The sequence below is a fragment of the Salmo trutta genome, chromosome 34 (assembly GCF_901001165.1).
Source record: "Salmo trutta chromosome 34, fSalTru1.1, whole genome shotgun sequence".
Lineage (NCBI taxonomy): Eukaryota > Metazoa > Chordata > Actinopteri > Salmoniformes > Salmonidae > Salmo > Salmo trutta.
In genome coordinates this window covers 10,689,751-10,706,045 of record NC_042990.1, presented here as the reverse complement: position 1 = coordinate 10,706,045, position 16,295 = coordinate 10,689,751, and the positions used below count along the sequence as shown (strand labels likewise).

The following is a 16,295-nucleotide window of genomic DNA, read 5'->3' as shown; positions in this document are numbered from 1 at the left end:
CCTTAGTTCCTTCTACTTCTAAATGATCCCTTACTTAGTCCTCTGAACTGCAGACGGGCATCTATATGTGCAGTCGAGACACAAAAGCGATTGAGACTGAGGGGAGGGATGGTCAAAATACCACAAAATACAAAGTTTTTTTGCCTTCAGAGAATCCCAGTAAAAAATATAGGGAGAAATGAGAGGGAATGAGAAAGAGCAAGAGGCAAAGAAAGAACATCAAAAGATGATTATACTGAATGATGGCCTTCTGGCTCTTCAGTCTGCTTTTGAAAAAAAACGGACTAAACACTGGTTGTTTCGCTGTATAGCAAGTCACAAAGCAAAGAGCCACACAGGTACAGCTATTCGTATGATACCTTTGAAATAGAGGATATAATGGACTTGAGTTTGAGTACTTAATAATTCCCATCCATGACTTGCACAAAATACTTCCCATTGTAGCTGTCAATTCATCTGACGATCAACTCCTGAAAACGAGTGTGGAAATTGACAGAAAATGTTGTTGTTGGCAGCCCTATTTTCTGATTCAGTTTTCACTACCCTGCCTAAGAAGAAATATGGGAACACTAACATCAGAGGCAATCAGAAAATGACTTTAAAAGATACATTGCCTTTGGAAAGTGTTCAGACACTGACTTTTTCCACATTTTGTTACGTTACAGCCTTATTCTAAAATTAATTACATTTTATTTTTTCCTCAATCTACACACAATACTCCATAATGACAAAGCAAAAACAGGTTTAAAAAAAAACAAAACATTTTTGCTCATTTAAAAATATTTCAAACTGAAATATCATATTTGCATAAGTATTCAGACCCTTTACTCAGTACTTTGTTGAAACACCTTTGGCAGCGATTACAGCCTCGAGTCTTCTTGGGTATGACACTACAAGCTTGGCACACCTGTATTTGGGGAATTTATCACATTCTTCTCAGCAGATCCTCACAAACTCTGTCAGGTTGGATGGGGAGTGTTGCTGCACAGCTATTTTTAGGTCTCTCCAGAGACATTCGATCGGGTTCAAGTCCGGGCTCTGGCTGGGCCACTCAAGGACATTCAGAGGCTTGTCCCGAAGTCACTCCTACATTGTCTTGGCTGTGTGCTTAGGGTTGTTGTCCTGTTGGAAGGTGAACCTTCTCCCCAGTCTGAGGTATGTGAGCACTATGGAGCAGGTTTTCATTAAGGATCTCTGTACTTTGCGCCGTTCATCTTTGCCTCGATCCTGACTAGTCTCCTGAAAAACATCCCGACAGCATGGTGCTGCCACCAACATGCTTCACCATAGGGATGGTGCCAGGTTTACTCCAGACGTGACTCTTGGCATTCAGGTCAGAGTTCAATCTTGGTTTCATCAGACCAGAGAATCTTGTTTCTCATGGTCTGAGAGTCTTTAGGTTCCTTTTGGCAAACTCCAAGCGGACTGTCCTGTGCCTTTTACTGAGAAATGGCTTCCATCTGGCCACCACAAAGGCCTGTTTGGTGGAGTGCTGCAGAGATGGTTGTCCTTCTGGAAGGTTTTCCCATCTCCACAGAGGATCTCTAGAGCTCTGTCAGAGTGACCATTCAGTTCTTGGTCACCTCCCTGACCATGGCCCTTCTCCCCCGATTGCTCAGTTTGGCCAGGTGGCCAGCTCTAGGAAGTGTCTTGGTGGTTCCAAACTTCTTCCATTTAAGAGTGATAGAGGTCATTGTGTTCTTGGGGAACTTCGATACTGCAGACAGTTTTTGGTACCCTTCCCCAGATCTGTGCCTCGACACGATCCTGTCTCTGAGCTCTACGGACAATTCATTCGACCTCATGGCTTGGTTTTTGCTCTGTCAACTGTGGGACCTTATATAGACAGGTGTGTGCCCTTCCAAATCATGTCCAATCAATTAAATTTACCACAGGTGGACTCCAATCAAGTTGTAGAAACATCTCAAGGATGGTCAATGGAAACAGGATGCACCTGAGTTCAATTTCGAGTCTCATAGCAAAGGGTCTGAATACTTGTGTAAATAAGGTATTTCTGTTTTTTATTTTTTAGACATTTGCAAAAATGTCTAAAAACCTGTTTTCGCTTCGTCATTATGGGGTATTGTGTGTAGATTGCTGAGTTTTTTAATTTTTATTATCCATTTTAGAACAAGGCTGTAACATAACAAAATGTGGAAAAAGTCAAGGGGTCTGAATACTTTCTGACGGCACTGTATATAATGATATTAGATAACACTTTACTTAAATCATCCAGACAGATGTATAACTTCTTATAATCATGTATGAGCCTTTATAATGTCTTACAACAAGATTTGTAGTATGTTATGTATTTTTATGCATACCCTTTTCAATGTCTCAAACTTCTGTTATTTAGTCCTGCTCATTATGAGATTGTTATAAGACGTTACAAAGGGGTCATTCATGCCTCATAACTAAGACATTATACCTACCTGTAGACTTCAAGTGGTCAATTCAGCGGATCGATTGCTATTCAGTTTCTGTTTTTAATAAAAAGGAACTGACAACATCTGAACCCTAACCCTGTCAAGTCTAGCCCACTCATGTAAACCCCCGTGTCATAAAACAGCTACGGGAATGAAAATTGATACATTCCAGTTATGATCACGAGAAATGTGCCTGCTCTAAAATAAACGTCCTCACTGTCGCACCTGGGTAGCTTCTGACGCCACGTGGGACTGACCAATCAGACCTTAAAGGAGCACCGGAACGCTCCAGGACATTTTAATATGGGCGTGGATTACATTCGTTTGCGAGTTCGGACGGCGAACTGATTGGCTGCGGCATCTCCTATACAGATTTACACGGTCCAGCTCTTTTATTGGGATATACAGGGACAGAAAAAAAATTCCGTTTGACAGACAGACAGACGCTCATATTTTAAAAAGCGAGCATATGCCTGGAAAGAGCGCAACACAGTGCCACGGATACTAAGACAAGGATGGAAATTAGGAAATAGAGAGAAGGTGCCCCTAATAAGAAGACAGTGACAGGTTTACATTCAGGATTATACATGGTTCCCTTAGGCAATAATATTACCCCACATGCAATAGAAACATAGCCTAGTAAGGGGTGAATATTTATTATAAACGTTCCATTTATCGCATGCTCTCTTCCTCTCGCAACTCTACATTTTTCTCACACGTCTGCCGCGCGCGTAATTGCTCACAATCTCTCCCTCCCTCCTTCCCTTCTGCCACTCAGTCATTCACTCACTCTCTCTCTCTCCGCACGCACACACGCGCTCTCTCACTTTTCGTGGGAGAAAGTAGGAAGGGGGAGAGAGAACGAGAGAGAAAGGAGAGGGAGTGAATTCAGGTCTCTCTCTGCTCTCTCCGCTGTGGGCACTCATATCCACTCCGCTGTCTCAATGGGGCTTTAGCACTTGGAATATAACATCAAATATTTATTTATCGTACCCCTTTTACTATTTAAATGTTGTACATAGCATAAGTAGATATAGGTAATTTATTAAATAAGCGTTAAGAAGAGGTAAAATACGTCTTTTTTTTGCCTCACAGAAGGTCCAGTCGAAATTCTCTTCCACTGACTTTCTGTGAGAGAGGATATCTAATTTTAACATATCCGAATTTATAGTCCAGCCTCAAACAACTACAAAACAATGGATATTCGAGATTGCCCTTTTCGGAAGAAGCGGAGACCATGGCGCGTGGACCTTTCCTCTTTTGCCTTGGTAACTCTGGTGGTCGCGCTGTGCCAACTACCCGTGGCTCGAGCAGGTAAGATGCCTTTTCTTTTGAAAAATTACGCTGAGCGTTCCAGTGAGACTGCAGCTAAATATTTGTCTGAAATGCGATGTAAATTGTACCAAATCTCAGAATTGTCAAGCACTTTCCAAAAGTAATGTTGCTTGACAGTATTTCCAACGATTGTAGCCTAGGTTTATAGGTGACCCGTGGTGCTTTACTGCTAGCCTACATTACTCCAAAACAGTACAGGGAACAGGGTTTCTAATTCATTTAATGTTCCACTGAAATACTATTTTGACGTTTTCATGGGTTTGTATCTCTCCTTCCTCAAGAGGCCGTGGTGAAAGGCGCTGCCCTGACAGGTGTCAGTCAGTTCGCCATTGCAGTTAGCCCAACGGCTCAACCATTCCACATATTTAGACGATTTCTGTGGAAGTTGTGAATGTCATGTTGTCGTCTACATTTGACAATAGTTGTAAAAGAAAATGGCCTTGTTAGATGAATTAAGTGACGTTTTGGAGCTCGTGCGCCATTACGCATGGACGCGCGTTCATTCCAGACGGGGCCATAGGATAGGACGGTGCGTTTAGCAGCCAGAGTTATACAGAGATACTTTACCGAGAGAGTTCACGTCTGATTTATCGTTCTCTTTACCTGTATATTTCTTGCTACTGGATGTAGGCCTGTGCGTACGTGGCTATACAGTGGCAATGTCAGAGTTATGACTGTGGACATTTTATGGGGACTTGATTAGATGTTTACCAGTTCACCCCGTGCACCCGCCCCTGCCCATCACCGTCACCTCTCATCACCCTCTTGTTTCGTGACTAGGAATGGATGTTAGTACTGTGACAATAGAGACAGGTTTTTTTGTGTTCCATCCTGTCTTTAGGCCTACTTGTGAAAGCCTTTAACTGTCATTGTTTAACATTGGTCGCCTCTATTGTTTATTTGCCGTGTCAAAAAAATAGTTACCATTGTTTTTATGAAGTTACTGTATCATGATTGAATCATATTATTGATTTATATGATGATTTTTAACAAGGAACAGTTTAAAGCGAACAGAAGTTTGTGCTTAATAATAGCCTAATTGATAATAGCCGGTCAATAATTTGAATTAGACAATTAACAATCACGCTTTTATAATCAATTGTCATTATGATTCTAAGATTTTTAATTTATATATGGATAACGTTTTATTTTAAGTTTCAACAGCGTCAATGCATAATTGTTTTTCGAAGAATTTGGCGTCAAAGAATGTCTTCAAGGCAGGATGGTAATTCCGTGACTGACCACTAGATTATAACATGCGCATTTGGATCTTTCACGTTATTTTTAACACAGTGGTACCATTCATTCCCTCAACTCTACAAGCTATGCTCTTAGTTAAATATGACTTCTATAGGATTAAACTTTTTTTATTATTATTTATTTATTTAGTTGAACATTGGTAACTAATGACAGACTTAGCCAATATGAATAGGCCTACAATTGAACCATTTAATATTACACCTTATTAATACCGCACTCATATAATTGTATTATAACATAACAATAATATCCTGCAGTTTTATATAGCAATTGCATATTGAGCTTTATCCCAAATGTATGAGGCTAACGTAAAAAAGAGCACTGCTTGTAGTGCCTGCATGGGAAACCTCTTGCAAGATATTGGCAATGTAATATATTAATATAGGCTATACTTCCAAAATACTTTGTTGTTCTCTTCGGGTGCGATGAATGCGACTTTATTCTGCGGTTTTGGTTAATTATGCTTTAATGTCCTAGGCGTTTTAGGTGGGAATAGATGCTAGTGTGTACGGATGGGGGTTTATAAAACATTTGTACGCTCTTCTGTGTTCTTTGGCTCGAGTTCCTATTTCAGATTGCAGAGCCGATTGCATTTCCCCGTCGTCTGACTCCTGTATGTGTTTTGGACGAGGAAGTCTGAACATTTTTGCTTTTTATGAATAGGTTATTATACGGGGTGTGCGCTTCTGCGAGAGCGAGTCGAAGAGAGAGAGAGGGGGGTATGGAGAGTGAACGTATACGTGTCTCCGAGTGTATGTTCGCTTTAGCAGTTATGTTTGTGTATAAACCTATGGATTGTTCCATTTCGGGTGTGGAAGTGCCCCTTTAAAATGAATGTGCGCCTCTGTGTCTGACACCTTGGACTGTTTTTCTGACGTTATGAACGTTTTTGCGCTTGCAAAAATGCATCAGATCATTTTTAAGTTCAGAAGTGATTTCTCTATATTATAGTTCATACTTAACGAGCAGTATATGAATCCATAAAATATTAGCTTATTTCCGTAGTTGGGCGCACTCGTGCGTTATTGCGCGGGTGTGAACTTGCGCACATCAGTACGACAAGACAGTATCTAAACGTTCCTTCAAACCCCTGCTACTGCCCATGCTACAGCGTGATAGCTCCTTGGTTTATGACGTCCACAGATGGCATGTGGATATGGGCTACACACTAAAGACTAAACAGGTCCCCACCCAGGCAATGAAAGCTCGAATTAGAGACGGACTGTGCTGTGGCTCCCTCAGAATGTCTGCCCCTACGGTTTGTTCTCATCCCGCTGGGAAAAAGAGAGTGTGCATATTATAGCATGACACACACAGAGGGTCGAAGGAATGAAAGCAGGGTTTTGTAAATGAACAAAATAGGTCGGCAATATTTTCTTAACATGGATATTCCTTAACCTCATTTCAAAGAAGCGTCTCACTTATTATAACCAAAACACCCTCCCTCACTTACACCCTCTTTCCCCTGTGCTCTCTTACTTGTTCTCCCCCTAGCAGTCACAGAGGTAGTGAATAGAGCCACTGTGTGGCCGAGCAGTAGGGCCCTGGCTATTTGTCCTCGGCCTATGCCACAGGCATGCTTTTGGGTGTATGTAAGTGTGAGTATGTATCTATGTGAACTGGATGCCTGAACTGATGTCCCCGTGATTTTCCCTTGTCTTGTCTTTTTTCACATGTCCCGTGGGATGGATTATTCCCTTATTTATTGTCCTCTCTCTCGCTCCCTCCACCTCTCTCTCTCACTCCCTCCCGCCACCTCACTCACTCACTCACTCACTCACTCACTCACTCACTCACTCACTCACTCACTCACTCACTCACTCACTCACTCACTCACTCACTCTCTTCCCCTCTTTCTCTCCTTTGCCTTGGCATGCATGCTGCTTTTGTCCAGTTGCATGTTGTCTCTAAAGTTGAGCAGTACCATAGCCACTTTAGCTGCCTCCAACAGTTAGCAACAGTGATGGAGAGCTCATCAGACCAGCACACTAGATAGCAGATACTGTTCAGTCACAAGGGCCTAGTGTTAGTGTACCATGAGAGGTGTCCCTCTCCTCCATTCACTTATCATGAGAGGTGTCCGTCTCCTCCATTCACTTATCATGAGAGGTGTCCGTCTCCTCCATTCACTTATCATGAGAGGTGTCCGTCTCCTCCATTCACTTATCATGAGAGGTGTCCGTCTCCTCCATTCACTTATCATGAGAGGTGTCCGTCTCCTCCATCCACTTATCATGAGAGCTGAGGAGTGGTGTATGGTGGGTCAAGAACCATTAAGACAAAGGAAAACCAAAGGGGCATCCAAGCATCCACGATGGGTCATGAACCGACACCCCCGGTTGCCCACATCCCACTCTGCAGGGCTTGGACTCAGGGCTTGGCCCAGACTGCGGTCGTACCGTAGATGTCAAACATGCACCACCGAAGGCCCTAACTGCGTATCAACCATGTAAAGCTGTAAATCTGAAATCTTGCAGTGTTAAAAAGGACCTAACCAGTTCATGTCGCTGCCAACCATAAATGTCATAGTCACGTTTCAGACTAACCGCAGAAGCCCGTCAGACTAGAGCCCCGTCAGACTAGAGCCCCGTCAGACTAGAGGCTCTTTCAGCGCTCTGCTTTTGAGGGGGTGATTTGGGTTTTGCGAGAGAGATAGTTAAGCATCTTCAAGCGGTTTTCTGAAAATTGACATGCCAAAGCATAATCATACACTGTCAGTCTAGACCTCCTATTCCTGGTAAACCAGTCACTGTCATTTTCCTGGTTGTAGGAAGTGTGTGTAGGCGTGTCCGGAAACTTAGATGGGTGCTTTTGCTTGTAGATTTGTATCCATTATTTCAGACAGACAATATTTTATACATTTGAAGGCATCAGCTGTCCATGAGTGGACATGCATGAGATGTAAGACTATAAATAGCATATAAATAGCATTCCGTTATTGCAGTCTTACTCAGGAACTGAACTGAAGTTATCATTTATGGTCCTAGTCATCTGGAATTCTCTTTGTTTTATGAGCACGGTAAGTGTTTTAGAGACCAATGATTTCAACGTTGTATGGTCGCAGAGCCCCCGGCGCAAGAGAGTCGGACGGCTCTTTGGCTGCTTGTATGGTCTATGCAACCCCTGCCCCCCTTCATATAACACAGTGGGCCATTTAGAGATGAAAAACCATCACCTGCCATCATCTCCCCACCTCAAATGATGTTCCAATTCAAGGTAGTGCTCACCTATAAAGATTTCAGAATGTTCGGTGATTTTCTGAAGGATATTCCCAGACTCGGATGGACCGTCGCCAAGTGCCTCCATAAACAACGGCGATGACACCTTATTGTTCTGTAATCTGCATCGTTCCACAGCACTATTTAACGAGCCTGACTTAGCCACCATTCCTAGGCTCAGGGGCGAATAGGCTGGAAGCTCTTCGGGAATACTTTGCTTAGGCCTCGGTCTGGTTTGATTTCACTGTTTTCCATTCAGACTCCTTGGTTGTGCAAGAGGGCTGTAAAAGCTGCATGGCAGCTATGCTGCATTAAAAAGTGCCAACACAGTTTGTTGTATATCTGTATAAGGCAGACGTTTAGGCCTACATGTAAAACAGAGTTGTGGAGCACCAGGTTACGATGTGGGACTATTTAAGCCATGTGTTTATCATGGAAGGGCACTAACTTGTTACCCCCTGAGTTGGATTCTTGCTTGTGCTTCTGTTGGATACTAGGCCTAACTGCCAAGAAGACGTGCAGTACCTTAGCCTTCCAGCTATGCCTCAGTTAAGATTCTTTATTTGCCGCTGGCTGTTTGGGCTGTACGTTTTAGTAGGGCACCAAGGCCTCTCACATTATGGCCTAGTGGTCCTATCGAGACCTTGTGGTCCACGTATCCTCCCTTATGGCTAGTCCTATCCGCGGCCCAACTGAGTCACTGACTGAACTGAACCACATGCCTCATGGTCCACGTTGGCACTCTGCAGTAGAACTGCCAATCGGGGATAGGCTTACTTTTGTAGCATAGGGCAATGGTTAGGTTTAAATCTTCCTAGCCTGGTTAAACCAGACTAAACACTACACTCTAAGTAAAACATCAGTGAACGTAGGACTCAGTCTGGTTTAACCAGGCTGTAGCTCTTCCACCTCCTCATTGACTTTATAATGTAAAGAATGAACTGGGATTCACCGCTGTCCACCATACTGTCCTGCTTGTCTTATCCTACCATTCACTTATCATTGCTTGAGGGTACGATCCCTTGCATAGGAGAATGAGTGCTCTCCTGTGGGTTTTCTACAGCATTGACCTGTGCACATTTAACCATTGTGATCTTCTACTCTGCCTAATGTTTTTGAGGCTGCAGGTCTCGGACAACAACAGAAAATGCAACCGTTACGAGGTCAGGCCTGAGCTGTGGTCAGGGGCTACGATAGATTGTGTGATCATGTGATCTGGTGTCTTGGGATGCCTCTGTCAATCAAAACACGTTCGGAGATGTTCACAACCATGTTAGGACTGGACATTGAGGCGTGTTAGCGAGGCGTTTTGAAAACGTCGTTTTTACTGAGCTCTGTATGTACATGTCAAACGACAAGTGCATTCTTACGTTGTATGATATGGCAAGGTTTCATCAGCGGTTTTGTGGAATGGTTTGATGGTTAGAAGTCGTTCGAAGTTTCTCAGCTTGAGGTTGAGCTCGTCAGTCTTCAATAGTCTCTTGTATTTACCCCAGGCAACCCTTCCAAACATTTTACCTCACTTTGAAGTTGTGCATTCTTTCATATTAAGTCCTAATTGTATATAAATATATATATCATATGCCTCGATAACTCCTTTTTATAGTGTGGGTGGTTATAATGGATTTTCTGTCTGTATACATGGAGGATTATAAATACATTGTAACTATAGAGAATGATGATGTAAATTATAGGCCTCCAGTCTGAGCTGAACACATGCCTTACTATTGCAGAGAGAGAGAGAGAGAGAGAGAGAGAGAGAGAGAGAGAGAGAGAGAGAGAGAGAGAGAGAGAGAGAGAGGAAAATGAGGACAAACTTGGTTTTGGTCTGGATTCATGCCTTTTTTTAAGTGTTGCGTGTTCTCCAATCATCTTCCATCTCCTCTATGTTTTAGCTCTTCTCACTTCCTGTTTTAGTCTCCTTCTCATTCCGTCCTGTCTGCAACACTTTCCTGTTGTCCCTCTCTCTGTTTTTCTCTCTGTCTCTCTCTAACAATGTCAGCTTTGTGTGAAGGTGAGAGGTGAGAGGTGAAGGGGTCAAGGTGTCAGGTGGTGTGTCTGTCTGGCATTTGGCGCCGCTGTACAAGGATGCCCCTGAAGAAAGAGTGAAAGGTGCGAGGGTGGAGGCGGGAAACGCGAGGTTACCCACGGGGTGCAGTGAAGAACGCTCCTCAGCACTGTTCTCATTCTCCTTGTTTAACGTTGGACAGTGTTACAAAAGCTCTGCGGTTTTAATGGGCACCAGTGCACCAGTCTATAGGGTCATCTGGAGCGCGACGGCTCTGGTCTGCGGTGGTCTCACAGCACTCTGTTTAGTGTGTGTGTGTGTGTGTGTGTCAAGTCACCTAGTCTCCTCCAACAGTGTCTGTCCACAGTCTCTGTGTTTGGACAACAGGGTTGTTTGTTTCACTGGGTTGATTTTGGGTCAGTCAGCTGTTTTATGGTCAAATATGTATTGGCCTGGATGTATGGAATCAGTGTTCAAACTGTGATCAGATATGGATGGCATTGATTGGTTTTACTGGTGTGTGTGTGTGTGTGTGTCTGTGTGTGTGACTCAGTGTGTGTGGTGTATGTACAGTATGCATTCTGTCATGAATGCAATGAAACAGTAGGCTTTACCCATCAGAGTTTTATGCCATCCTATCAAAGCATAGATTGCTTTTCGGCCCCAATATATCGTTTGTATATTAATGGTAATTATACATTTGGAAAGACTTGTGGGTGAAATAAACCAGGGAAGTGCAGATAGAAATGTAATGGATAGAGCTAACAGGAGACCTCATTCTACCAGACAGACAATCACATCTGCTCTACTCAGTACTTTTCTATCTGAGCGTTCGGTAACGTTGGACCCTCCTGAACAGGCTCCTGTTCTGACAGCTGTCGGGAGAGTTCTGTGTCTGACCTGGCCCCATCTAGTGGTCAATAAAGTGAATTACATTAAAGCAGCTGTGCCTCTCCTGTTTGTTTACGTTACGTTACACTACATGTTCCAATGGTCTTACATTTAGGATTGTTTTGATTGGGCTTAATAAGGCTTACATATAAAAGGCTCCAAGAACAATGTCTAACATCCTGGTGGATAATGGATGGAACATACAACTTACTGTATGTAGGCTATTTGCATGAAATACATAGATGAAATACATAAATACATAGCCTAGTTCAATTTCTATGTGATTGGTTAATGTGATTTCGTCATTACTGTAGCTCACTACTGGGTTGCTGTGAATAAAGCAACGTGAGGGATAATAGAATGATTATCATTTACAGTACAGGGCGTTTTACTCCTTTCACACACAAGGTACTCCCCTTTAAAGACACTGTGTACAGGGTGGTCTCAACTCTGTGACCAAATGTGTGACTTAAAGGAGAGGGAGAGAGGAGAAAGAAAGTGGGTAAAGAGAGAGAGGTGGCTTGTCTAACCCCGGCTGGTTCCATATTTGTCCCGCGTGTATGTTTCTTTTTATGTGGGTGTGTGTTTGTCGTTATATTCGTTCGTCCTCCTCTCCCAAGACCTCCTGGCAGGAAGGGCTCATTGAGCAGGGCAGCTGTGAGCGGGCCGAAACAGAGGTGCTCATTGTGTGTGTGATCCTGCGGTGGAAACTGATACTGTATCCAGCATCACAGGGCTGTGCTGTCTGCAGTTTCTCTCCTTCTCCCTCTCTCTTCCTTTCTTTCGCTCTCGTCCCTCACGTCCTCTCTCTCTCTCTCTCTCTCTGTTTCTCTCTCTATGTCTCTCTCTCTCTCTCTCTGTCTCTCTCTGTCCTTCTCTCTCTTCTTTCTTCCCCCTTTCTCTCTCAATCCCCCTCTCTTTCTCGCTCTCTCTCTCCCTGTTTCTACCCCCTTCTCTCACTTCCTCTCCCTCTCTCCCCCCTGTCTCGTTCTCCCAGTTACTGTTTTGGAGAGCTAATGGGGCATTACAATGTCCCTCTCTCTCTCTCTCTGTTTACAAAGAATTCCCTCTCTCATAGACCCTTGACCCGTCCTCTTCCCTCTCTCTGTCTCTCAGAGTTAGTGTGCTGGTAATAGACTGTGGTCACGACTCTCTGAGTCAATATTAACGCACCATTTGAGAGTTCTCCATAAATATAGTCTCCTGAGGCCTTCAAACTGGTTGTTAACTCTGGGTGTCACCTAAACACAATGAGCCTGGATTGGATCATTGTGCTAAAAATGATTTAATACCGTATGTTCTAATTCAGTGGTATTTACACCTCAGTACAGAGTACAGACTTTCCTATGGGAATAATCGTACCATATCGTTACATATGACTGTGAGTTTTCAGTTAATCAAAAGATTCATTCCTATGATTGCTTTTCTCTTTCATGTCAAAAGTGCTGTTTATTAAAGTGGCTGGGAATAACGAATAAATGTGGCTTACTGTTTTTTCATTGTAATGGCGACATTAAAGCAAAGATGCCATTTGAATTCATATTAAAGGTCTGCGGTAATTCAGTCATTCCCATAATTCCTGCCTTTAAAACGCTTGACTGGCATCATAAGGATATTAGGACTAGTGTCACTGCAGGGTGCACGATAAATTCAACTTTGCCACCCCACTAACAGCATAGAAAAATCCACCTAGCATCTCGAACACAGACAGGGCAGCCAAGACCAACTCTGAAAAATAATACAACTTTGAGAAAAGTCCCTCCACTGAAACATAGTAAAGAAAGATGGAAGTACCTGACTTCCTTAGGCTGTACACGGCTCTCTGTCCAGGAACTTTGTCACATTCCTGAACTAACCAAGGGCCCCATTCCCGGCTAAATTGGTAACTGGGTGGAGTCAAAATTATTCATCCTGCTCGGTAATAGAGCACGTTTGAAGTAATACTTGCTTTGTTGAGTACATGAATTCAAGCATGCCTTCTTGCATCTCAAGAAGTTGTTTGACTTATCGCAGAAACTCTGTTTCCTGGTTTGATTGAGTAAAGCTATAGCATTCCACATCTTATCCAACCCAAGTCTTACTTGGGCAGAACAGACCAGTTTCCTGGACCCAGATCTTAGCTAAAATGCACTCTCAATTGAGAATCCTCATTTGAAAGTGCTTTTTTATTTTTTTGCCCTGAAGTAGGTTTAATCTGGGCCTGGGAAACCTGCCCTGAGGAGTCATCCCATTGGTTCAGCTAAGCAACGGATGAGGGACAGTCTTATACCCAGATGAAGACAGCATGCCTGTCGAAACGTCGGTTATTCAATTATTGCATCTTGAGCTCCTAGAGTGTGCGGCTCTGCCTTTCATTTTCAAGTGTTCCACTCCGCTAGCCAGCACCTCGCCTCAACAGGCGTGTGTTTCTTTGGCCTTCAGATTGACAGACAGTCATACCTGGTCTGGAGGCAGGATGTGAGATTGGCGGTGATGTCAGCGGTCGGTGTATTCTATTTGCACAGACCTCCGTGACTCAGCGCTATCACATGTATGGTGCTTGTTGTGTTTGCTTGACAGACACTGGTCGAACAGAGGAGGCTGTTCCTGGGGTTAGATGGAGTGTAAAAGATGGTGGACTTGGCATGGGGACTTTCTATTACCATAAAAGTTTATCAGCAATAATTATGTCTATGATACTTTGAGTGTAACTTTAGGAGACAGGCCTAATATTGAATCTACAAATCTAACTGGAAGGGTTATTGTCCATGGTGATGGGTCTCAGACCAAGGTCTATACAGAAACTATTGTGATATGTAACATGGTTCTTATCTATTGGTTTCAATGTCAAAACTACTCTATGATGGAGTCCATCCATGAAGATGTAGCCAAGGCTCACGACCATAACTCCATGCAGTTTTTCAGTTGATTAAACCTCTCTCTCTCGCCGTCTCTCCTCAGATCCAGTGGATGTGTTACGGATGCTGCAGCTGCCCTCTCTCCCCGAGGGGGTGCGGAAGGTTCCAGGCTTCTGCACCTCCCGCCGTGCCGGCACCGCTGACCACGCCTACCGCATCTCCAAGAAGGCCCAGATCTCTGCCCCCACCAATCAACTCTTCTCAGGTACCTCTACATCCATGTCAAACTGGGTCGTGTACATTAGGCACCAAACGGATGAAAACAAACTGAAACAGTGATGGTCTGCCTGTACTTTCCCAATAAGAAACGTTCATTCCCGTTTTCCGTTGCAAAACATTTAAAACGTCTTCCGATGCGTGCGCTAATGAACACGGCCCAGGCCTCAAATGAACTAAAGCTACAACATACCTCATCCCTCAGGTTGACTTGGAAAGATGTGGTCGACATAACCTGTAAATAGGATGGATTGCTCAAACAATGGAAACAGACTGGGGCGTACAATTCCTGCCTCGTGCATTCTGTGAATTTATTTTTTGTAAAGTGTCACGATTGCTATTTGTGTCTCTTTCTTTTTGTGTGTGTTTCTTATCATTGTTGTTCGGTTTTAGGGTTTATTTTCGTCTTACAATTACCTTAAGGAGGTTAGTTGGACCATAACTTTGCAGCTTTAGTGCTAGATTGCTTTTGCGTAGGCATATAATTATTTCGTGCAAGAGCATGTGAAATGTAAATGCCTTTGGAAGAGCCTGAACACATTAAGAACCAACTAACTACCGTCTGAGACCCTGAAGCGCGTTAGGATTGTAAAGTAGCACTTCAGTGGTTGAAAGATATCCTGAAAAGTCAAAACGCTCATTTAAGCTCATTTTTTGTTTGTCTGGGTTCTCGATTTTTCTACACCCACCCGTCTGTTCAGACTTCAAACCTTCGCTTTTAAATTCAAATGAAACATGCAACTGTCTACTCTTAGACAGCCCTAACTCTAATTTTCATTTGAATTTCATCACATCTCATTAACCGTCTGCCCATCCGCTGTATCTAATATCCTTCTTCTCCCAATGCCTCCCTTTCTCCCCTTTCTTCTTTATTTCTCCTCTTTTCTTCTCTTCATGCCTCCCCCTCCCCCCATCTCCTCCAGGTCGTTTCCCGGAGAACTTCTCCATCATGGCTCTGGTCAAGGCCCATGCGGGCCTCCAGGCCTTCCTGTTGTCCATCTACAGTGAGCAGGGTGTCCAGCAGCTGGGTGTGGAGCTGGGACGCTCCCCTGTCTTCCTGTACGAGGACCAGACCGGCAAGCCCGCGCCCGAGGACTACCCCCTCTTCAGCGGCGTCAACCTGGCCGACGGCAAGTCAGTAACAACGCGTCCTGCGGTTCTGTGTTTGTGTGTGTGTGGGGTGTGTCTGTGTCTGTGTGTGGGGTGTGTCAGTGTGTGTGTGTGGGGTGTGTCAGTGTTTCCATGTGTACTGGAGTTTTCAGTGTTTCCATGCATGGTTGTTTTTGTTTCATACACATTACATCATCTGAACATCTTCAAAAGTCAGATTTTGTAGGCTTGTTCTGAGATTTGACTCATTTTGCCTCAGTGTCCCAGAATAGTGGTTTTCAAACCTCTCCTCACGGACTCCCAGACATTCCACAGTTTTGTTGTAGCCCTGAACTCAGTCACTGATTCAACTTATCATTGGCTTGTTAATTAGTTGACAAGTTGAACTTTGGTATGTTAGCTCTGGTATAGTTTAAATGTGTGGATCGGCCAGGGGTCCCAGAGGAGAGGTTTGAAAACCCCTGGCACAGAACAGGTTTCAATCGTGGGAAGTCCCATAAGTCCCCTCCAACACATTACACAGTTGTGCTTTACCTCCTCCCTGCCTGTAGGTGGCACCGCATCGCTATCTCCGTGTCGAAGAAGAACGTCACTCTGCTCCTGGATTGTAAGAAGCGCATGACCAGGGCCCTGCCCCGCAGCAAAAGCCCCGTGGTGGACACCAAGGGCATCACCGTGTTCGGAGCACGCCTGCTGGACGAGGAGGTCTTCCAGGTCAGAGGTCACACATTCAGGCACTAGTCACCAGTGCCATAGAGCTAAACACTGAGTGTAAAAAACATTAGGAGCAATATTGAGTTGCACCCCCTTGAGTTGCCCTCAGAACAGCCTCAATTCGTCAGGTCATGGACTCTACAAGGTGTCGAAAGCGTTCCACAGGGATGCTGGCCCATGTTGACTCCAATGCTTCCCACAGTGGTGTCAAGTTGGCTGG

General features: G+C 44.0%; 1 protein-coding gene across 7 annotated transcripts in view; it reads left to right on the top strand.

Annotated features, from left to right (window-relative positions):
* Nucleotides 1-2,726: 2,726 nt before the first annotated feature.
* The window catches only part of LOC115173552 (collagen alpha-2(XI) chain), a 48,482-nt gene continuing 34,913 nt past the window's right edge, over nucleotides 2,727-16,295 (top strand). For all 7 annotated transcript variants that reach the window (XM_029731748.1, XM_029731747.1, XM_029731746.1 and 4 more), the window contains exons 1-4: nucleotides 2,727-3,740; nucleotides 14,079-14,240; nucleotides 15,175-15,385; nucleotides 15,913-16,075. In XM_029731748.1, the coding sequence (XP_029587608.1) occupies nucleotides 3,623-3,740; nucleotides 14,079-14,240; nucleotides 15,175-15,385; nucleotides 15,913-16,075 (654 nt within the window). In that variant the 5' untranslated portion in view covers nucleotides 2,727-3,622. The remainder of the gene's footprint in view (nucleotides 3,741-14,078; nucleotides 14,241-15,174; nucleotides 15,386-15,912; nucleotides 16,076-16,295) is intronic.